Below are 24863 nucleotides of genomic sequence, written 5' to 3'. Positions count from 1 at the left end.
ATCACAAAGTCAACACAATTTGCTTGACAGACTGACAGATGTAAACTCTCTGTAGTTTATAATCCCACTCGGTACGCAGGGCTTGTAAGTGTGCAGAGTCTAAGACCTCGGAGCAGGGAGACGAACCCTGGGCTCCTATGTTTCATTGAGCTGGCAGCCCAAACATTTTTGCCCATAGGAACTAATTAAAACCAGCTTTCAGATACTCTTGTGTCCCTGCATTGTTTCTATGTCAAACGTATTTCCATTTTTTTAAGCATAGCACATGGCCCGTTGGCTTGGTGTGCAAACATTTTTGTGCATAGAAGTAGGTGAAGTACTTATTTAGCTTCAGTTAATTAATGAAGTTTGACGATTCGCCAAGGAAGCCTCCCTCGGTTACTGTTGCTATGCTGGTCAAGCTTTTCATTCACACAAATACAGCCCATAATGGTGACAGTGGAAAAAACTTGATCTCTGACGGAGGAAGACATCTCGCCCGCTCACATGACAACTGTTGCTGTTACATGTCACCACTTTTACCACTAGGTAGTTGGTTAGTTAGCTTGACATGATAACATTGCAGCTTATGTTTGAATAGATAAACACAGTTTAAAGATTTATTTTGACTGTTGCTCGTTTATTTTTGTCATATAGAAATGCTAAGATTAAAGATGCCAACCAACAAAACTCTTCATATACTGAATTCTGCAGAAGACATGTCTTGCTGCTGAGCTGTGACTGGACAACCACTATTTTCATGGCCATCAGTGAGGGATTGGATTTTTTTTTTAGAGGCTATTTGTAACTGAGAGAATGAGGTCAGAGTAATAAGGCGACTCTGTTCTTCACAGAGGACAGGACAGGACTTAAAGGACTTATTTTTTTGTAAGACTACCACACCACACCTTCAATGTATTTCTTTATGTAGAGCTGCGGGCTTACCAGTGTTGTTTGTCCCACACATTATTTTCACATGCACATATGAAACAAGGTTATTGAAAGAAATGAGGTTAGAGCAGGAAGTCAGAGAATGTGATTACACCATGTTACTGTATAGAAGGTGTGTATTTACATGCTTTCGGTCAGATTCATCCTCTACCTGACTACCACTAAAACATGTTTGGGGCTCCCGGCAAAGATAAACACCTTCCCTTTCATCAGCTGCACACAGCAATATTACCCCCCCCCCCCATGAAGTCTTTGTCATGTACACATGCTTTTCTAAAAATCAAGTAAGAAACCATAGTTACTGTTAAGTGTACACGTGGCAGAAAATCTGTTTTTCCAGAAGACGTCAAGCCTCGTTAACCAGATTTCCCTTATTCCCTTTGCCTCCCTCAAGAAAAAAACTGTTTCTCATTTACATGACATTTAAGAAATCAGATTACTGCAGACAGCCAACGGTAATCAGGTTACTTATGCAGCATGCAAATACACTGACTCACTCACTGGTGGCACACACACACACACACACACACACACACACACACACACACACACACACACACACACATCCATATTGTCATTCTCGCAATGCTCCGGACTGAATGGCCTCTGAAATGTGACTCTATTAAATGTGACAGAGACTCCTCCTCTCCAGCTGCCCATCACACCCCCAGGGGAGTGTACTGTGTATGCAAAACCATCCCCTTCACTTCATGGACCAGAGGTCTACGAAAACAATCACACTGCTTACAGTGTGGAAAGTATGGAGACCAACCCCCCCCCCCCCCCCCCCCCCGGGTCAGCTGAGAAAAAAAGGGCCATGTGTAAATCTGTCCTGTTGGGTATTAAATCTGTGTTTATGGTTACTAAATCAAGCTTTCAGATTCCTAATTAGTGCCCATGGATTTGCAGGAGTTTTAGACTCGTGGGGAGTTTGAAAATTGGGTTTGGGCTGAGGCATCATGACGCTGATGATCTGAATATATCTGCCCTGAATACCTGTGAGGACGAACAGAAGTCAGGTGTGTATCTAGGCTGGAACACAACGTGCCCTGCCTCAGCCTGTTTGCTGTTTAGGGGAAAGAACTAGGCCACAGTGTCCATTTCCTCACACCTGAAACACATATTCAAATGCAGTGTCACGCTGTGCTTCAACTTAAGCACAATTTGTAATTAATATTATAAAGAGAAAAAAAAAAAGAAGCCATTTGTAAATCTCTACTCCCTGTTTATAAAACATGCTCTTGGATTCATAATCAGTGCCTACAGATTTGTTAACCATGCGCACTAAACCACATGCACGTATTTGTTCTTCCTTCAAAGAACAAGGAGTGGAGCACTTCGACGGCGACTGCATCTTCCCAAGCATGTCCAGTTAATCTAGATTTCAGGTCGAATTAATGCTATATTGTGTTTTGTATTGGACGTCTCGCAGCGTTCATTGTGTCCCAATCTATCTATTATATTCTTCTCATTCCAAAACCTGTTTTCAGATATTCCAAATAGGTCCTCAACTAACGATTATTTTCCTTATCGATTATCCTGTTGATTATTTTCTTGATTAATCGATACGTTGTTTGGTCCATAAAATAGAAAAACCGAAGTGGATCGTGTTTCCCAAGCACCGAGCTGATTAAATTGTTTTGTCCACAAACCAAAGATATTCAGTTTACTGTCATATTCACATTCAAGAAGCTGATATCAGAGAATTTTTGACTTTTTTTCCCATTAAAACGAATAAATCTGATTAATCAATTATAATTGAAAATACTTGCCGATTAATTTAGCAGGCGACTACTAATCTTTCGATCAATTAATTGTTGCATCTGTAGTCACTGATTTGTGGAAAATCGACATCTCCCCTATGAAGAACATTCGGCACTTTGGTGTTTTATGTAGATGGCTGGTGTTGGAAGTGAAGTTGCATTATTCAGCCCTCGGTGTACTTTTCACCTTTGAGCAGCCAAAAATAAAGAGTGCAGTTTTTTTTCTCCTTTCAAGTAGCTGAGCCATTTTATTTTGTTTTTTACTCACACCGGACAGTACAGAGCTCTTTTACAGAGCCCCTGCAGTCCCCAAAGCCCCCCCCCCCCCCCCTTAGTAGTAACTTATGCGCATAGGATAATTGACTTGTTCTCACAAGATAAAAAATATAATCTTTCAGGACTTCAGGGGGCTCCATAGCATTTACAGTGAACCATCTTAATGCTTTTCTGTAGAGATTGTGACTGCTCTTCCTCCTCCTGTCCTTTTACCGCATTCCCTCCCACCACCTCCCACCAGGCTCTAAATAGATCCATAATGTATCCCTCTGTGAACAGTTGAAAGGTTAGTATGGCATTTTAACCCTGGAGCCTGGCCCCCCCCCACCACCACAATGTGTCACAGCCCAGTTGTTTAAGAAACCAGGTCCTACTGAAGAGGCACAGGGTTGATGTTAACTCTTAGTGTTGAGCGTGGAAATGAAGTTCATAATTGGACAAACTTGTTTCAGATGCACTGTAAAGGCACCAGGGAGTTTGGACCCACTCAGCAGCTGTCTACATATTTGGTTACGCATGAGTCAATGCTTGTATTCAGTGTTAACAATATGGTGGAAGCTCTCTCTCTCTCTCTGAGGTGTTGCCAAAATTTGCATTTCTGCTGCAGTGTCTCAGTGATTTTCATAATCCTCCCAGAATGAAACTAATGCTAGCAGGTCTGACTCGATCCAAAATAGGTGAACATTCAACTTGTGCCGGAAAAGACAGAGAATTGTTTTTCCCCCCTCACATTTCTACCAAGAAGAATTATAAATAGAGTTTATATGGGCAGAGAAAAGGAGAACATAATGATCAGCTGATATATTAAAGCATTCTCTCAGCACTCAAATATACCAGGCCGTAGCAGCAGAAGTGTTGATGGGGATGAAGCAGCATGTTGAGCTTTAATGATTATGCAGACGCTGACCTGGACTCATAATGCTGGTTTGCGATTATGACCTTTGAGCAAACCGCATGGCTGTTCAATAAATCCATTGCGTTTTCACTGGAGAAAGTTAACACTGTGCTGCCGCTGGAGTAGACACACAAACACACTCACTTGCGTTTCCAGACCATCTACACGTGTTGTCTGAAGCCAAGATAAAACAGTGTAGGTTGTGGATCGTTTGCCATACTTCCAGCAGCACGATGCCTTTCCTGTGTTTAATTAATGAAAGGCACAATGTGCGGACGCAGGGGCCTGGAGTTGTGAATCATGGTGAATTAATTATGCCAATGCAGGGACAAGGAAATGAGGTGGCGGCACTGTAACGCAAGACAGGACACACACACACACACACACACACACACAAAGGGACACATTACCATGGCAACTTCAGAAGTTTTCACACAGTCCAGATGATGTTTCTTTGTGACAGTGCGGTGCATGCGAGAGTCCCCATGCTGCAGTGCCGAATTATCCTCTGAAGTGTTCTCATCTCGCTCCCTCTCCGTCTTGACAGCCTTCAGATGTACGATGGAACCTCCCGTAGTGGCTTCTCTCTCTGTGTGTAGAGGTCCAATTTCACATCTCCTCTTTCATTCCCCGTGACACGGGAAGAAGATTTACTCGACATCTGTGTAGATATTTTACACCACGTCCCACTGTACAAACCACAATACGCTGGTCATAAATACTGTTCACTGTCGGAGAATTAGAATGAAACTAGCATCATGTTGCCACTGCTTTGCCACTGTGAATATGGTTGAGTTTGTATAAATGCATGCAGAGCATTCTGTACAAATTGAACTGCTTTATAGGAATGCAATGTTGGCTTTACTGTTTGATCTGCATAAGTGCCGTCACTGACCTTATTAAGCACAGCAAGTCAAAGTAAGTACAGCTTTTTGCTTATTTGCAGCAGCGAGTGAACATCCATGCGTTGAACGTTGCAATCCGTTCACAGTAATGTTTCATCAAAATGTTATGGTTCACTTCCAATCCAGCATCATATAGTTTGTCTAACTGTATATTTAGACATTCCCTGCAGGATTTAAATTTAACATGGACGGAATACATGCAATTTAATTACAGGTTTAACAAAGCATGATAAAGAGAAAATCATACGTGGTATCAAGCCTGTACCTGTTTGGGTATTGGAGTAGGTGTTGACAGGGAAAAAGTTTGATTGGTTCATTCCAGCTGCTTAACAGTGGATGTTACACTACCATCGGTTTGGCTGCCCCGATAATTATCAAATATGGTTGATATTTAGGATTTACGTAGTACTGGTGAAACCAATGGGAGAGACGAGTTGAGCAGCTGACGGTGTTTCCAAGTTTACGTCGCTAGCAGCACTGAGATGGTCATGAAACATCCTACCGCATGAGTGCGTGGAGTTGTAGGAAAGGTTTTGTCTATATTTGGTAAGAACACGAGTGCAAGCAGCATTAATACCGATAAAGCAAGTTGCCGTGCCACGCCGGTCTCCATCATGTTTGTTTTGTTTGCATCTGCCTCCTCATGAGATCGAGTCAGAAAGGTGTCGTGCGGTGGTTGAGTCGCTCAAATCACAATAATATCCTGTTGTGTGCGTGATGTGCCATTATTTTTCTAAACTTGTAGCATGCGCATGTTTCAGATTAGAGAGAAGAATGTCTCGGAAGATTCTCCTCTTGTGCGTGACGCAACTTGATTTCAGAATCGGTCAGGATTTCAAAAAAGTCCCTCTGAGCCGGGCTTTAGAAGCACTTATCAGATAATGGTGTCGGCAGTAAAAGTGAAGAATTTTCACAGGTGTCTGAAGAGATCGATTGCTCAGGGGTGCTGGAGCAAAGTTTTTGTTCGCAAAACGGTAAAAAGGTAAACTAAGACAGCAGAATTAAAAGAGGGGAGGATGGGGAAAAGAGATATGAGAAAGCAAACCAGATTACTGGCCTAATATCGCCATCCACAAAAGGCCGGGTGAGTAGATAGCAGGAGGTGAATGATGAATGTAGAAATTAACAGGCATGACTGCACAGGCAGATAATCAGTATTTCCTAACGGGCAGCAGCGGAGCCCCCAGTAAAACTTTGCTCTGTGTGCACATCCCTGATCTACGCCCTTTATTGATCTTCGAGGCACCACTAGTTCAAGTTCATTCTAATACGATGAGTAACCTTAGAAACCAGGTACGGCGCATGAATCACATGGCCCGCGAGTTGTTTTCCTACAGACACTCATCACATTAGTGAGGCTCACAAACAGAGTCTGGGGAAAAAAAAGGAAAAAAGCAGCCAGATCAAGCCTTAATGGCTGCTCTAATTTTCCAGCAGTGTGACTCCTTTGTGTCATCATAAAAGCCGTCCAGCAGATGAAGATCAAAAAAACCCCACTCTCATGGTAATTAATGCACATGCAAGGAGACTCAAAGACGGAATAACCACATGACAGTCCGCCCGCAGGGAGCGGCCCCTCCCCATGCGCATCTCCCCTATCCTTGTCCAATTTTCAGTTGAGATCCATAGCTGAAGTTGTCACGCCTGTGAAGACGGCGGGCTGCGTGCAGTGCTCGTGAATATTCATGAGGTGCTGTGTTTAGAGAGCCCACAATTAGGCTGTATTAGCGCCCTAGTGTACGAGGAGAAAATGATGATGATGGCTGCTCAATGATGATAGTGATTTGGGTAAACAGATGCGTCAACCGTGGCCTTCAGCGCGCTGCAGAGGCACTCTCCTGCCACGGCAGTCTGAAATTCAAGACAACAAAGCATTTGCTTTTTGTAAACTTTGAATGCAAACAAATCTCCACCCTAAGCCTGAAAGGCAGCAGTCTAGATTTGGTCATATTTATAGATACGTACATATATCTGTAACATAACTGCGATCGTTTTTTGTTATCATGTTGGCACTTATTGTGGTTCGTGAATACTTTTATTCGCAAGAGCATGCGCTTGAATTTTTTAACAACTTGAAATGAAGCATGCTGCTAACGATGATGTTGACGACGAGGATTCAAGCCACCATATTCCCCTTTATCGCCATCCAAGGCACATGCAGCCTTCCCTGTGCGGATCAAAGAACATGTGAATGTTCTCCCCCAACGCTGTAATGAGAGTCCCATCAATAAGGATCAAAGAGGACCCGTGCAAGGTCAAGATCAAGATCACGATGACCTATAACCAGCCCTCAGACTCTGACGAAGCCTGAGGGAGGAAAGAATACCAATCGCTGGAATGTCTTGGATTTACATTGAGTCGAATTGTACCGCGAGTGTTCCTGCATCTGCCCGTCGATGCATTCGATTGGATGCTCAACATTAAAGACTCCAGTGTGTTCCAGCAGCAGCTCGACCATGACGGAAACATGAAATATGACTTACTACTGCGATGAAATATTCAGTAATCATGCGGGAGAGGATGCTGCTGTGAAGCAAACAGTTTTTTTTCTTCAGAGCAGGTCTTGCTATGATCCTAGTCGCACGGTGAAGTGTCACATGCACTGCAACTCTGATCCTCCAGTGTCTGTGAAGTGATGCTAAAAGCATCGCCATGAGAACTTCAGCAAAGCACATAGGCCTCATCATATCGAGCGGTGCCTGCCGCTGACGCTATAAAGCTGCATGGTGCACGGCAAAGCGGTTATGTGCACTGTGTATGCAAATGGAACTTGTCAGCAAAATCTGAGCAACGGCGTACACACAGGCTGATAACAGAACACAGAGGCAGACGGCATGGGAGTGGATCAGAAGCAGAGGCGTATTCTCAAAAGGCAGAACAGGAAGGGATCGATGCTAGGAGGTTTTTTTGATCCCAGTCCAAGGGTGCACTCACTTAGTGTGATCCGATGGCTGGGTCGCACTCCAAATGTACTCGACATTAACATTTCAGAGTTCACTTTCTGTAAACATTTTTAAATGGATTCAGTCTCACTTTGATATTTATTAATTATTACACTCCGATCCAGGTAATCATTTCATCAATTGTGCCAGCACTGTCGTCCTCAGCTTTGTGCAAAATGTGAATCCGGCCGGTAGACGCTACGCGTTGCACCAGAGTGCCGTGATGGCAAAACTGAAATCATCATCAGCAAGTTGACTTTAATCAACACACGCAGCAGAGATGTGAACATGGAGTCCTGCTCCCTCGCACATTTTTAGGTGGGTCGTACATCGATCGCGTTGAAGTAAATTAAATGAGTTGCTGCTAAAAGTGGTGACATGTAAAGTATATGTGCTAACAGACATGTTTAACTCAGCACACGTAGTGTGTGACTGACATATATCAGGTGTAGATGAACTTTAACATGTCGCAGTGCATGTGACTGAACTTCATGCCCCAGCCTTTCCAGCCATCTCAGCACAACTCTATTTGAGACGTGGATGGAACGAGCACGGTGAACCACAGCTCCATTGTGTAAAGTGGTATTGCGTCAATGTGCTCAAGCTCTGCTGACATCAGAGGTATTGGGTTGCACCCCCCCCCCCCCCAAACACACACATACACACACACACACACACACACACACCCACCCCCACACACCTCCCACCACCCAATTGGGTTAGTGCTCAGCCTCTTTCGCAGTCCTTGGAAAAATCTCTAGCTCAGCTTGATGCATCTATTTGAGTTGACCGTGGAACAGTTGCGGTTTATCGATCACGCCGTGGTTCTCTTCCAGGCCTTGTTGGTGAATCCCGAGTGAAATTGGAGGTTACATGGTAGAGAATGAGACGTGGTGGTGGGTGGTGTTTTTGATTTACCGAGGAACGCATCAATACTTTAACTGCCCTCTCTCCAGGGTTTATTATATTAAAGCCAACGGGATGGTCAGTTATTATCCCTTCTAGAGAAGTGTTCTCGAATGGAAAATTGGAAATGATTTATTCAAAACACTGAATTCTCTGTATCTGTAAGTACAACAGCTAAAAAAAACCAAGGTGACGTTTTTCATGGTTGACCCTGATGTTGTTTTTGTTTGTGTATACTTGACCACATTGCAACTGTGCTGCGTTTCATCACTCTTGGCAAAATCATAAAATAGTGATTCCAACCAACTTTTCTCAAGCAACCTCGCGTTAACAACATAAGCTGCAAAACCTTGAAGTGCTGAGCGTCTGTTTGTTGTGAATCCTGCCACAGCGTTTTTCCAAACTGCAGATACTTGTTTGCGAGTTGAACTCGTAATTGATAAGCATCTGCACTCTTGATTAATCTCCACCCCCTCCTCCTCTCACACAAGCCTCTTTGTGCTGGCAGCAGTGACTGTGATGGTGATTAATAAAGAACAGCTCATGAAAATTACATTATCTCAGGATTCATAATTCATAACAAAACATGACTCTAGACACACTCAATTCATATACATTTTTATACATGCATTGGATTTTTGTTTTCTATTTGTGCTCCCAGATGTTGATATCAATCTTTTTTTACTCAGATATAAGGCTATTTCTGTTCATGTATGAAGGATTGATTCCAACCCTGTCCTTTATCCAGGCAAACAGAACTGCTTTAAAAGATTTTCTCTCCAGACCCCAAAACTCTGTGATTCAGTATTTCCCGGGGTATAATTAGTTTGGATAATGGTCCCGTTGCATAATGTATTTTTTATGTTATTGAAGGTGTCCTCCACTTGTTTCACCTTTTCAAGCCTCCTCTCTTCTCCTTTCTCTTTTATCATCCACTGTATAACAGTTGATATGAGGTGGGCTTTTGATCACACTGTGTGAGCCTTCCCCATGCTACCACTGATAGGACCCTATCTTACCTTGCAAAGCGAGATGTAAGTGTCTTTGCTAGTTTCAGACCAGCGAGAAACCAAACCCTCAATTGCCCCTAACGGCTGTGAATGATAGAAAAAGTGCTGTGTGAATGTTCGTGTGAATGGGTGAATCAGATTCCTCCTGTGAATCTCTTTGAGTGGTCGATAAAACTAGAAAAGCGCTGTATAGATACAGTCCATTTGCTGTTGTAGATGCATTGTTATCTTGAGGTGGCTGAAAATGTTATTGCACTTTTGACCAACAAAACCTCGACTGAAGTCCATTGCACAACATTTCACTGTAATTTTACATTTTGTTAAATTCACATTATCAAGGCAGTAATATGTACCCCTTTTATACAGAGATCCCCACATTGATTGCTACCTCTGCTGCTGGCACATAAAGGCCGAAAAACAATGCAGCCCCCAATTCTGTTTCTATTTTTTATACAGAACAGTGAGGTGAAATCGATGCCTTGAACAAGCTGTAGAAGACTCTTTTGGCTCAAGTAGAAGTTTTAAGTGTATGAACACGCACGCACGCACGCATGCACACACACACACACACGCACACGCACACGCACACACACACGCACCCTCTTAGACACTTTCCTTGCCCCTCGACACAGGCTTCATGCCAATATCGGCTCCTCCACAGGAGCCAATCACCCACTGAGGACCCCTGTGGAGCCTACTCATCATATCATACTGCAGCGTCAGCAGCTTCCAGCCCTCTGAGCGGGAAAGATGTTGTCGTTATCCCACACTGTCTCTTTGGTAGATCAGATTCACTCAGGCCAAAGTCTTTTGTGCAGCATCCACTGAAACCCGAGAGCGCTGGATGGAGCCAAAAATGACAGCAGCAGACCCTTTCTCTTTCTATCCCTCATCGTCGACTTTTCGGTTTGTCTTGAGTGCCTCTTGACCAACAACAACAAACTACAAAAATGCTGTCAGCAGCGCTCCTTTGATTCATCAGAAGAGCAGATCAAGTTAGCAGAAGTCTATTTTCAAATCATTTTGCTCGACATCTGCTTCAGGAGCGATGTAGAAATCAGCCACTTGAACGTGGTGAAAAGAAAGCACGGCGGATCTAAAGACACCCATTGATAGTTGTAGAAAAATCCATTCACTGGAAAGATGATGAATGGTTGGTCACCGACGATTTTATTAAACAGTCAGGAGTCACAAGGTTGAAGAGAGAAATGTGAGCTTTCAGATGAAGACTGTCAAGGTCGGCCTTGAACAATAAACATCTTAAACACTGGTGCTGCCCTGAACTGGTTTATTGACTGGGCTGCGAGCACTTCACCGCCGCTGTTGCACTGGTGAGTCAGGCCAGAGATGGTGTGTGACTCTGTGTTGGGATTAAAGTCACCATAAAGCTTTTATGACATGTAAGACCAGTACACAGCCTCCCACGTAATTCCTCACAGCATGTGGGCGGCAGCCAGGCACAGGGGATGCTGAAGTGATGGTTACAGGAAATGCAGTGTCTGCTCTAATTATCCTCTTCGCGTGGAACAAGACCCAAATCTCTTTTACCCCTGAATCCCCAAGAGCAGCTCCCTTCACCAGGCCAGCTAAAGAGAAAGGTGTGTGTGTGTGTGTGGGTGGGGGGGGGGGGTTTGCTTCCCATTACCCGGTGACTCATACTTCGAGGAAACGCTGTGATGGGGACGTCGATCGGTGGTTTAAAAAAACCCAAACATTTGAGGTGGATGGTTAATTTTACTGTCTGTCACGTAGAGTCCTAATCTAAGTCTTTGATAGTTAATTAACATTTATGGGGCTTCCTTGTAAATATATCAACATTTAGGCTTGGATTTATACCTTCAGACACACACAGTGTAACTCAGTGCTGCGTGAAGGTTTGTCCTCCTAATATTAAAGTCGGGTCAGCAGCGAAAGATTGTGATGCGGAGGAAGTCGGCCTGTACTGGGATAAATCATTTTTTACAGAGTGATACTTAAAATGTCAGTTTAAAACGTTTGTGTTACATAAAACTTAGATAAATGTGGATCAAGTCATGAAATGGTAATACCATTTAAAGGGAATATTGATGATAGAAATTACACACAAAATTTAGCATGAGTTAAGTTTACTGTGAAGTACTTGGCTCTATTTCACAAAGACGGGTGATTAATGAGATTAATTAACATTAAATCAGCAGTGTTTTACTGAGGTGTTGGTCACCTTGGCATTGAGCCTACAAGTCTCTGAACTCTACTGGAGGGATGGAACCAATTTCCCTCATTTGGTGTTTTGAGGATTGAGGTGGAGACATCGGTCTGACACGTGAGTCCAAAATCTTCAGGTGCCTGTGGCTCAACCCACACTGCATTTTCTTTTTTGACAATTCACAAACACTGGGCGTGTGCGTGCCGGTGTATAGCAGGAAGTGGAATGTCTACTCTGCAGTCGGTTGCTTGGTTACGGTAAATACTAAGGACGATAAAATGGCAAAGGTGAAAAGTAGGACGAGGGATTTCTTTTCTTGGACCGACGACGAGGTGGAACTATTCCTGAAACTAAGTGTTTACAAGGTTTTGCCTTCACCCCTGGAATTCGTATCGTTACTGATAAGAACCAATCAGGAAGCAAATGTCTGTATGTTTCCATAGGGATAGTATAGAAATGATAACAAAAGTAAACTAGTGTTCTTTTTAGTAGTTATATACATTATAAAATATATGACATTACTGTTTCCTTCGTTAGATATAATCGGCATATTTCATTGGCTTGTCAAAATTTTTTTTTTAAGATGATGGAGCATGTATTTCTCCTCAGATTTCTGTCCGTAGTTTGTATAAAGTATTAATTTGTTTAAAGGCTGATGGACCTTAGTGGTGAACAGAAAGTTTTCTTAAACTATGATCAGATTTGTGACCGCAGTAGCTGATTTGGCTCGTAAAGCGATGACCCACATAGGTCATTATTTTTAATTAGCCCCGCCTATTCAGTCTCGTTACTGCCGACTCTCCCCACTGCTGGGATTCCCACCAGCACATATCACCAGCTCATACAGGCACAACACTACAGGCCTGGAATTAAAGATGCAATTTATCAAGCCCACCTCATTAATACTGCTCCCTCTTTACAAATATGTTCAAGATATTGCATAGTTTAACATGCAATTGACATGATCTGGATTTTGACATATTACACTTTGCTTCATAACACAAGTGTTGTATGTATATATTTTGTTTCACTTTTTTTTAAACATTTTCCTTTATGCCTTATAATACCACATGGAAAGCTATGTTCATGGTACACTATCTGTGTGTGTTGGCACCAGGGCGCAGACAGAGCCATGCCATATGAAAGGATTAGCCATGTACAAAAAGACTGAGCGGTGGAGAATCCACACTGGATTAGTTTCTCAATCTCCCAGACGAACCACGCAAACCGCACCTTGTGTCTTTCGTCCTGAAGCAAGTATATTGTTGAGGTTTACCTCCTGGATTCAGCACCGGGTTGCATAGGTCAGCTTGGCTGTGGGTCTGCCTGGAGGAGCCCAGCAGGAGCGTTCTTCTCTCATGATCAGTCCTTGTCTACACGGACGGGGGGCTGAGCGGATCAGATGTGAGCTTCAGATGTGACTGACTTTTAAGGAGGAGCCACATGGGTTAGCGCTGCACCTGCTGTGCCAACATCTGCCTGGGGCGCACACGCACACACGCACACATGCACACACACACACACACACACACACACACACACACACACACACTGAACAGAGGCAAGTCTCAATCAGTAAGACATACAGCATGATGAGGAGCCGGTCAATGGTTGACCAGTAGTTTATCATACATTTACAGTACGTGCAGTACATGTCAAAAAGGCGACTGATTTCTCTGGTTTAAATCCGTCCCAATGCACTTCCACAACAAAAAGGCTAAACCTTATATAGACAGGGGATGGAAAGTATTACAAATTACCATAGCATTTTTAATTAAAAGTCAAGTCGGTGGAATTGTTTTAACAAGCGAAACATTTGGAAGTTGATTTCACAGACTATAATGCCAACTGTCCTCTGGTGACTCAGCTCTGGCTAATTGCAGTTATTTCTGTGAGTTGGTGAAATATTAATAATAACAACAACAAAAAAATCCTGGATTTTGTCTGGTTGATAAGTCCCCGACATCTGTACTATTTACACATGGCCAATTAACTGTTGACGCGATAAGAATGAGGTTGCTCATTGGTTCACCGCTTGCGCAGGCCTAGTAATATTTTAATACAAAATTGCAATGCAATCCAATAGCATTAATTCATGTGAATTATTAAAGTAAAACTATGTTAATGATAATGCAGGCACAGTACCTCTTGTTTAGTATGTACTGTATACCCATCACAAATGCAGGCCTGTAGTACGATTTATAGAATATATTGTAGGAATTTAAACTTGCAGTATTGTTCAGTCTTACTGTAGTGGTGAATCAACACCTCACTGACCATTCCTCAACAAAAAGAAAACAGTTATATAATAAAAGGGAATTCATTTTAGGGGTTTCTCTTTTGCTGAGAGTAATTCATTTTTCTCAGTCCTTTAAACTATTCCTTACCTCTACAAGCCAACCGCCCTCCCTCCCCCAGGACCTACTTTAAACTCCATACCAATCAATCAGCAGAACACACATCTACTGAAGAAGGCAATGAGCCAAAACATCTACCGTGCCATTACACATATTGATAAAACAACATAAAACAAGATGAATGGTTGCAGCGCTGTGAGCTGGGTGTTTTTCTGAAGTACGAATCGTCTGCCGCCGCCTCATCACCCTGGAATTTCATATTAAGCGTTTTCATTTGGAGATTATGGGCCTATTTCTTTTATTTCATTTTCACAAAGTCAAGCAGGCACTAGCTGATCTTGATAATAACATCAGTGGCTTTCTTTTAAGCTTCCAATTTAATGTGACATGGTTCAAACCAATTTTAATCATTTTCTGGCTGTTTTATGCCTTTGTTTTTTTAAGGACATAATGATGTTATGGAAGGACAAAATGTTAAAAGTTTTCCAAAATATAACATTATTTCATAAATATCATTGATTCAGCAGAGCCTTTAAAGTTAATGTAAGGGAAGAAAAACAAACTACATAAAACCTTTTTTAAAAATTGTAAATAATTTAAGGATACATCAAAAGCATACATGCTTCATGTTGTGAATGATGTGCTCTGATTCAGAATGTCATTCCTTTTCAATTTCTCATACAGTGTTCAGATAAGCTGGTTTTCATTTCAATAGAAAATGGCTTGATTCCGAAGCTACAACTTGACTGGCCCAATCCAGTGAACAGTACACTCACAATAAGTATTCTCACAGTAATTTACTGTATGTTTGTTGTTTTGGCACTTTGGCTCATGGAATTTTAATTAGAACAAAGGCTATTTTGCACAAGTGCTGCCTTTTGGCCTTGGAGTGTTCAAATCACTTCATACATGGCACTGTCACAGGATCGGTACCCCACCTTGGTCCTGACTGAAATATAATATATAACATATATAAATACAACTACTGGATGGATTGAGAAGATGAATGCTAATGACTTTGGTGATCCCTTGACTTTTGCTTTCGCGCCACCATCGGGTCAATTTTTTGTCCATGGCCAATAACCGACTTAACTAATGACGTTCCTATCAGGTGCTTTGTAGTTACTATTTATTTGCTAAAATAATATGGTGAACGTATAACAAACAATACATCAGCATCTTAGCTTTCTCTCTGTGAGCATGTTATCATGCCAATATGGGGATTTGTGTCTATACACAGCCCCACCGAACATGGCAATAGACTCTCAGTCTTGCTATTTAGAACTATGCAGGACAGCAGTGATTTTAAACCGACAGACAAGACAGGCAAGCTCTTTTGAGGCCAAACAGAATGTTCTTGACACGCCAACTCAGTCACCGGACCTCAATCCAACTGAGCATGCTTTGCTCGAGACCAGACCCAAATCAAAAGAGAAGCGAGCGAGAAGGCTTGGCAGAGCGTCAGCATGGAACAGTCTGCCGTTATGTTGCCCGTGGGTTGGAGACTTCAGCCAGTTATTGATTGCAAAAGGATTTGCAGCTAACCATTACACGGTGACATGCTAAACTGGTTCCAAGACATTCTGTCGCATTAAAGTGGCTGCAATACCTCTACAATTCATCGGATGCTGATGTAGATCAGTTCACATGTAGATGCTATTATATCATAATACTAATAATTGCACTGCATGTCGTGTTCCTTGTCCCGCGGGAGAAGTTGCAGAAGTCATGCTGATGGGTTCTTTCTCTCTGTCTCTTTCTTTTTCTTCACAGTGAACTTTGATCACTTCCAGATATTGCGGGCCATTGGGAAAGGGAGCTTTGGAAAGGTAACGTAACCTTAATGTGCCAAGCAGTGTGTGTGTTTGTGTGTGTTTGTGTGTGTGTGTATGTGCGCGCTATGTACCTTCAATTACCCAGCACAATTATTATCAGGGAAGGCCGGGCAGAATGTACTGTGAGAGATTACACATAAGCTCTAATCATATTTAGGTTCTTGTAAGAAAGATAGATAATTTTTCTATTATAACAATAGTTAGAAATATCGTTCAGGTAATAGTTTCTAAAAAAAAAGTCACGGAGAGTAGAGCCAATTTACTTTTCATTCTCTTGCCAGTGAACTTGTGTGGAGTTTTGACCCCGCATCTCCATTTAATTACAGAAGAGCACGATACTGTGGCATCTGTGTGTGTGCTGCATATCATGAAACCAAATTACTGTCGGTTCTTTTCAACCTCGTTTCAGGTGCCAATATCATCGTTGGTGGCCATGGTCGATAAAACAGACATTTTAGATTAGCTCGTGGGCCATTTGTCAGTTGAGGAATTCCTTTGTGTTCATGCTGAATGCCTGTCTGAAACTTCAGTAATGAATTCAGTGCACTGTGTGTGTGTGTGTGTGTGTGTGTGTGTGTGTGTGTGTGTGTGTGTGTGTGTGTGTGTGTGTGTGTGTGTGTGTGTGTGTGTGTGTGTGTGTGTGTGTGTGTGTGTGTGTGTGTGTGTGTGTGTGTGTGTGTGTGTGTGTGTGTGTGTGTGTGTGTGTGTGTGTGTGTGTGTGTGTGTGTGCGCGTGCGTTCACACACAATTGGGCTCGTGAGATTTGAAATAGTTAATCTTCATTTTGAATCCCAAAATCATGGTTAATATTTGTTCATTATACTTGTGTCTGTGCACGCCTTTGTAAATTCTCTCGGCTTTGCTCTTCTCAAAACACCATCTTTTTTTTCTTCAAAAACATGTCTCTCTGTTATACGGAAAGTCATTGCCCAATGCTGAATACATTACCATGTGAATTTATGTTAATTTTAACTTATTGCTTTGTTCCCTCAAGCTGCTGTCACTTCCCTCATGATACAAAAGGGAAGCCGCAGTAAGCCGGGAAATACACAACGTGCAGGCCCAGGATCAGAGACTGAAGCAGGACAACCCAGTTGTTTTGAATACTGATTTGCACTCGGCCCCGTTTATTTTGTTTACTTTCTGGGATTTCCACGTGCAAATTGATGTGCATTCATGTTTTTGGTTTTGAAAAAATCCAAACGGAAGATCTCAAAACAAGCTGCTGTCCTGGCAAAGGCTGAAATAACAGAATAAGTCGCATTTCTTCGAGGACCCTTCCCATTCTTCCACATTGGACCAGAGAAGCCAACTGCTTCATCCAAGAGGCTGGGACTAAAGAAACGGTCCTCGTCTGAGAGCTACACCTTCCAGCTTCTGTAACGCAGTCATGTTCACGCACGTGATGCTCACAGAGACGTCCAGATGAAGTTTGTCCTTGTCGGAGGTCATCTCGTCGGTGTTATTCGGCCCCTCTGTGGCCTCTCTCTGCGCTCCTGCTGTTTCTGAATACTTAACAGCGTGAGACTTAAGCTTCACACTGAACACGCCAGAGCCTGTTGCCGTGTTTGTGAGCCGAGACGTAGCTGGAAATAAATAAGACGAGGAAACCATGACCTCTAGATGGCATTCATTATAGGCTAAAAACATAATTTGGTTAGAATGATTTATAGCAAGTAGTGTAAAAATAGAAACCACAACATGACGTGTGTGTGTGTGAGCGGAATGTAAAGAACAAAATTCAGAATCTGACAAAAACGGAGAGAGAAAGAGGTGTTTATCTCACACTGAGGCTCTGTGAAACCTGATCTGTGCATCACAGCTTGTGTAGGTGCTTCAAGAAAAATGGGTTCTTTGGTGTGCAGCGCTGTAGGGATACGTGTGTGTTGTGTTGGTGTGCGTTCGTGAACGTGAAAGAATGGGAGTCGTGAGGTCGGTTGTAGCTGCGTGTGGGGAGGCTGCCAGACGGGCAGGCAGAGGAAACCACCTCTTCGACAAAGGCATCTGCAAACATGGCTTACACTGGTTTCACTCTGTCAGTCTCTCTTTTTATTACACATACAGTATTAGTGTTGGTATCTTCCCTTACCACTCTTCGTTCTGTCACTCTTACAACACAAGAGCTTCTTTCCTTGTCATCTTCCCCAGTTTTAAAGCCTGCAAGACTTTCCAAATCTCATGTCCTCACTCAAATTGTTGCCATATTAACATGGGGGTAGACAGACTGGGGAGCTAATCTCAGATAAAAGTTGACAGTTAAATGGGAAGTGATGAAACAGTTGTCTCAGACCCCACTGGCGGCCACTTGAAGTCTTGGTGCACAACAACCTGAATCACAATACCTGTTTTAGGAATGTGACCGATGCTCCGACCCATATTTTCAAACAACGTGATTAGAATATGACACAATACACTGTTCATGTCAGCACATGTTGGTGCTAAACTATAAATGTTTACCAATTAGTGTGTGAACCGATTAGCTGATGCCTTCACACATATTGATAGTCCAGAAAGTCTGGTTGGAGTAACATATTTACACCTGTGCTACAACTGTCTGTATGTCACACCAATAACTGTATCATAACTAATTACTTTGGATTAAACCTGGCAAGTTGTTTGGGGGTTAGATGGTCCTAAATTCAGTCACAGATTATAGTATTGGCAGATGTTTAATTGACGTAGTATATATAAACATAAAACATCACAGCAACATGTCATGTCATGTCATGTCACATTTTCTGACATTCCAGAAAATGTCTGGATACAATTTTCCAGATTTCATGTTTAAAAATGGCATCTGTCATGTCTTTTTTCTCTCTCTCTCTCTCTCTCTCCACCACACCCCTGCCTCCTTACCCTTGTTTTGGGGCAGATTACCCTTCCATTCCTCCTCTTGATAAATTGGTGCAGGTATTTCTCTCCCTCCTCTCATCAGGCCTGTTTTTTTCTCCCCACCAGCCTCTGGTCCTCTCACAAATTTAATTCAGGTGTGTTTTATGTGCACTGCAGTAAAGAAACCTGTGTTGGCAAAGCAATATAGTGTGATTGAAAATAAAATATGGCATTAATATTGTTTGACATCCCACTCTAAGAACCGCCTAGCTTTCCTTATCTCCCCCGATGTTTTGGAGCATCTGTCTTCTAGGTGGGGGTGCAGAGTGATTGTATGTAGGTGTGATTATTTCCACAGCAGTGGAGGATGTAGCTCACTTGTAACATGCCTGCTGCAGGGCTGGAGGCCCATACTGTATACAGCGGCAGAGTATGGATAATTGCCTGATCCCCTGTTGCTCTCCCAATGAGCATCACGCTTTTGTCCCCCCTTTGTCACTCCATCTTCTCATCCCAGGCTGCACAGGAGACTGTCGATCCCGCCATGGGGCTCATTAAGGCATCTGTGCTTTGGGAGATGGAGGGGATGGGGTTGACACTCGTGAGGGACATGACAGTCATTGTCAGGAGTTTAGTGACAGCTCCTTAATGCCGACCATCAGGTGGACAGGTTAACATCCAAACAAAGACAGGCGAGCACAAAGGGAGGCAGATGGGGAGGATCAAGGAGGGTCAGAGGTGTAGTGCAGCGGCTCAGCTGGTGGTCTTCTACATCCTCACAACCTGTACTGTGCACACACCTCAGTGGGAATAAACCCTCATTAGGACTCGCTGTGATGGACATAGAGGGATAGGAACCGAGACATGGCACTGGAAATAAGTGGGGCTGGAAGGAGAGGAGGAGACGAGGGGAAAGGTACAGCGAGGGGAGGCTGTGACACCTTCATACCAGCGTCTGTGGAAAGGTCAGGAGATGATGAAGCCTTTGTTAGCGTTTCTCTCTCTCCATTAGCCCTGCAGGACTCCCAGGCAGCACACTCTCTGAGTCCTCCTGCCTCTATAGACTGACGACCTGATCTCGCTCATCGGGACTTCTCCCTCGTATTTACCTTCTAGCTGCAGGTGTATAGAGCACGGACAAGGGGTGGTTTTGCAGAGTGCAGCCTCGCAGCACAGCTCCCGCCGCAGCGTAGCCCACAGCAACCTATTAGCCTAGAAATGTGTGCTCTTCCATTATACTACACCTCGGTAGGTTTCACAGCACAAAGCTCCACTGCGTCGCCACTAAAAGAAGCCGGGCCCCATATGGATGAATTAGCTTCAGGACTTGAAACGCTGCTTGAGCGCAACATCCAGAGAGCTCAGAAATCTTGAAATGCCTCATGTTCATCTGTTATGTTCTCATTGTATAATTTCACCCATCTGTGTTTTCTAACCCTAACAAAATGGCTGGGCAGATTTCGATTCCAGAAAAAAATAGGCCATTTGGAGGCGTCCATATTAACATTCCTGCCAACAAAAAAACAATGTTATATAGATGGTAAAAAAAAATGACAATGGCAGAAATGCTGTGAGCCAGGAAGCGAAAATGTCCCCCCACAATGCATCTTATTTTGTCAACGTCCACGTTTGCCAAAACTTGTCTTTGTACATAGACATAACACACATTAATTAGGAGTACTGAAGGATTTCCAGTAATAATACGGCTAAATTCTTCTGTGTTCATTATCATTCCAACCGTTCTCCCCCAGGGAATAGCCAAACTCGGTGTTCACATGTACTGTAATATGATCTAACTTCTCTGCGTGTGTTAGCCAGAAACAGGAGAGAAAGTTTCATTCCACCTCCACATTCTTTTTTTAAAAGATCTGTGCAGCTCCATGGAGAATGAATTGCAAAACTGTGACAGTATCCAGCACTTTTCCGAGGATAAGGTTACATTTTGTGATTCAAATCTGAATCGTGAACTTTGTATAAATTACTCTCCTTTGGCTTTAAAAGTTCAGGCAAGAAGTTCATCAGCCCACAAACTCGGTGTCCTTTCATCATCCGCGCGGCTGCTGTAGGCTGGACATCAGGACTGATGAGAGACTTAAAGAGATTTGACCTTTTTAAAAATAAAAAAAAGATATTTGAAGAAACCATACATTGACATTTTAGACTTGAGTGGTGGCTGCAACTACCACCTAACTAGCCTGAAGCAGTGTATATGGGGTTACAGTAACAACTAACATTTAACTCTACATTTAAAGGGTGTTGTATTCTATCAAATAATAACAAAGAACAACATTTACAAGTGGATGTGAATGGGTACATTTCCTTGAACAGAGAGCTCAGGGAATGAAACCTCCAAACGGGAAGAACCAGAGCTGTCAGCTGTGAGACGCAGGAACTAAAACTAAAAAGTCAAATTTCCAGTAGTTTACAATACTGGGATCAATGTAACAGGCAGGATGTCAATCACCCGGTCAATTTATCGCCCACTGATTTAAATGAAACCTTCGTTTGAAATTTTTTTTTAAAAGACATGCTCTATTACACAGTTTCTGTCGGGGTCGTGGCACCATCATGAGTTATCAAACCATCACCATGAGAGAGAACAAGATACCAGATTACCGCTTTCCAAATTCTATCATGCTGATGAATATGTATGAGATGTTCCACCTTGAATGAATCTTGCACTCGCACCTCTAACACCTTCGGCAAAGCGAAAGAGATTATACTTGAGATAAGCCTGTAGGCACTTTCCCCGCGTCTTTAGTCTCCTTTACATTCTCTGGTGCATGTAATCCTCATTATGCTGTCCTTATATTTTCCCAACTTCATGCATGAGCAGCCTCAAAGTCTTTCTCTGTGGTTTATATAAATTGGAGGTAAGCACTGACTCGAGGCGAGCTTGTTTATACATAAGTGCTTTCAGAGCAATTTTCTGTAATTTGGTGTCTATGCCCAGAAGGAATTTTTAATTTTTTTTTTACTTCAGTCGATTCAAGATTTTGTTTTGTTGTAGACATGCGATAGAATATTTAGAAGTCTGCTTTTCTCTTTGCCCCTCGGAGGAAACTTTTAATGCGACAGGAACGATCATTAGTCCAAAATGAAATTAAATATGGATTTTCAGTGACAACCGCATCAATCCGATACGATGGATCAGTGTCTGGCTCCATACCGACCACATGAGACTGATTGGACGTCATACATGATGTGATCAAAACCACATTAAAATCAGTGTTTGATCAGTTCAACTCAGTCAGCGATTCAGTTTTTTAGTGTCTGAAGCGATTTGTCCATTTTGAATTCCTTTTTGAATTGTCTCCGTTCAGAATTTGCTCATTTTAAGCAAAAAAAATTAACAATTCACTGGCTCCAGCTTTTCAAATTGGAGGATTTGTTGCAGTTATTCAAATATTACCCTCAACTGATCCTCTTGAGGTTGTGGAGTGTTGGTTGTTCCAAAGAGGCCATTTGAAGGCGTCAACCGGCACTCTGGGAAATTGCAGCTGCCACTTTGAACTCATGTCAAAACAAATTACAAGTACAAAACAATTAAAAGATTTCCAGAGAGAATACCTTGTAGATTAAATGATGACGAAAATAATTGTTGGAGCTTTAGTCACAGCAATTCTTTGCAAAACTTCTGCAATGCATAAAAATGAGTTCCACGCAGAGAGGTATTCAGGATTTTCAAATGGAGACAAAGAGAGCACTGAAAACCGCTAAACCGATGTCTGAATAAGGGAGAGAAAAAGTCACGTTGGTGCCTCCCTGTTATTCTTTTTGAGTGTTTCCCGTAGTAACGCCACATTTTCAGTCAAAGCACTCACAGGATGTTCGAGTAATCTGTGTTTGTGTGTGTGTGCAAACTCCTGATGTGCTTCCACTGACGCTGTCAACATGCTGTATATTGTAGAGTCATTTGTAAATATCTCAGATGACTCTCACGCTTGTACAAAAAACTCCTTCCTTTCTTCTTTTGTACTACAAATCTTCCCCGCTTGGTCTCGGAGAAGTCTGATCCATGACTGTGCTTATTAATGGTCATGCCTCTCCTTAATGGTGCATCCTGGAGCTGTGCAAACTCGGTAAACACTTTCATTTCCTGCAGGCTGACAGCAGCCGCCGTGGAGCGGGAGACATCCAGTGGAATGAACCAAATGAAAGAGCAAATTATTCCTTCTTCTCCCTGGATGACATGTTCATCAGACCCTGAAAGTGTGTTTGCCTCGCTCGCCCCTCGCAAAGCACTCCTGCTCAAATGCAGCATTTGAGAGAGAGAGAGTGTGTTTGTGTGGTTTGTGTGTGTGTTTGCATGTTTTTTCAGGTTATCCTGTACTTGTACAACGCTTTTCAATCGCTGCTCGCAGACGATGAGTGTTAAACCATCATATCCGACAACATACAAGGCCAAAACGTAATCTGAGGGAATGAAAGACGTCATCGCTCAATGTACAGTATATATTTGCTCAACTAAAGAGGAGAAACACGAGATGCTTCTCTCTTTTTCTCTGTCGCCTCCTTCCTCTACTCAGGCAGTGGTCTTCTCTCTGTTCATGTTTCTCTCTCTCTCTCTGTCAGAGGCTTCTGGCCGACTTGGCACTTACCTGACCTAGAAAACAGAAAATCTGCAGCTTCCTGACTGAGGCCACTAAATTTAACACCCAACCCTTTTCTCCTCTCTGCAATCCTTATTGTCCAAGGAGCTTTAGACCTTCTGACAACAATTGATGCGACTGCTAACTATAGCAGAACAGTGGAGGGGATGAGGAGGAGGAAGGAGGAAGGAGGCACATTGTAAAGGTACTGTAAACAACATGCTGCCGTCCCTGGGATTTAACAGTGACTCTTTGCTTTGAAGCACGACATAAAAGAGCATTTTTTTGAATGTGTGTATACAAGTGAAATGTTCGGCCAATAAGCATTTAATAGGTGCATGCGTTCAAGGAGTGTGTAACATTGAGATTAACCAGAGGGAGGTCTGGGTAGACGGAGAAGAGCTCGAGGCTGTGACAGCAGCCGGGCTGCAGATCTAGATCACTATTTTTTTTTTTAACATATGAAAGATTTAGAGCAGCAGAGAGGGAGTTTGGGCTTTTATTTTTATTTGCAGCAAATCACCTGCCTCGGGGGCCTGGCAGCCAAGGACGGAGAGAGTGACTACATGTCACATCTGATACCTTATAGGCGATATGATATGAAAATACTGATACACCATGAAGGGTGCAAGGCCAAGTGGGAAGAGAGTCCGTCCCAAGACCTTAAGGTGTGACTCAGGATGCTGTGGTACTGAAAATACAGTGTATAGGCCTTTAATAAACATTTCTCATAAGCCCCTGGATGTTCGCAGGGTAAATCTCGATAGAAGACCCAAGTGCATGAGCGAGTCGAGGGAAGCTTGGACATGTTTGTAGTGTTTGTGCATTGACATGCTCCTCGAAAGGTCCTATTTACCGTGTTGTGAAGTAGTCGTTCGCACTATGGTTTGTTCATGTGATGCTTTGAAGTCGAAATGTGGAAAAAGACATGGACACTGTGAGCAAAAATGTGTTGTAAGATCACATCTCTTTTCTGATATTTGCATGATAACGAAGAGTAAAGAAATAGGATCCGTTGTGACAGGCAAATCAAAAAAATCCAACTGATCTAAGTCACTATGTGGACAGAAACCAACCATTACAACTGAATACCTTATTGCAAATTAAATGTTGGCAATAAATTGAAATGCAATACGTAAATTTGCACCATAAACGTTTTCTTTACCATCAACCAAATCTCTATTTCTTCCACCATGAATCTGTCTGCATGACAGCAGCAACTCCTCTACTAAAGTTTTCACCGACTTTCCGATTTGTTGCTCCAAATGCTTCTTCCCAGTCAGGAACTAATTTGCCCCATCATCCCCACACCACGTGAATGCACCATAAGAGCAGCACAGAGAACAGCGAACGCTGTAAAAGATTTAAGACGGATGACTGACCCAAACTAAAAACTTGATATGGACAAAAAAAAATATGATATGGACAAAACCTA

At 42.7% G+C, this 24863-nt stretch overlaps 1 protein-coding gene across 3 annotated transcripts in view; it reads left to right on the top strand.

Moving 5' to 3' along the window:
* The window catches only part of LOC118283617 (serine/threonine-protein kinase 32C-like), a 64135-nt gene that overhangs the window by 6007 nt on the left and 33265 nt on the right, over positions 1–24863 (top strand). For 2 of the 3 annotated variants that reach the window (XM_035605827.2, XM_047334932.1), the window contains exon 2: positions 15943–15998. The exons of the other annotated variant lie outside the window; for it this stretch is intronic. In XM_035605827.2, coding sequence (XP_035461720.1) covers positions 15943–15998 — 56 coding nt within the window. The remainder of the gene's footprint in view (positions 1–15942; positions 15999–24863) is intronic. 3 annotated transcript variants of the gene reach the window in all.

The sequence above is a fragment of the Scophthalmus maximus genome, chromosome 10 (genome assembly GCF_022379125.1).
Source record: "Scophthalmus maximus strain ysfricsl-2021 chromosome 10, ASM2237912v1, whole genome shotgun sequence".
Taxonomy (NCBI): Eukaryota; Metazoa; Chordata; class Actinopteri; order Pleuronectiformes; family Scophthalmidae; genus Scophthalmus; species Scophthalmus maximus.
This window is presented reverse-complemented; position numbering and strand designations above follow the sequence as displayed.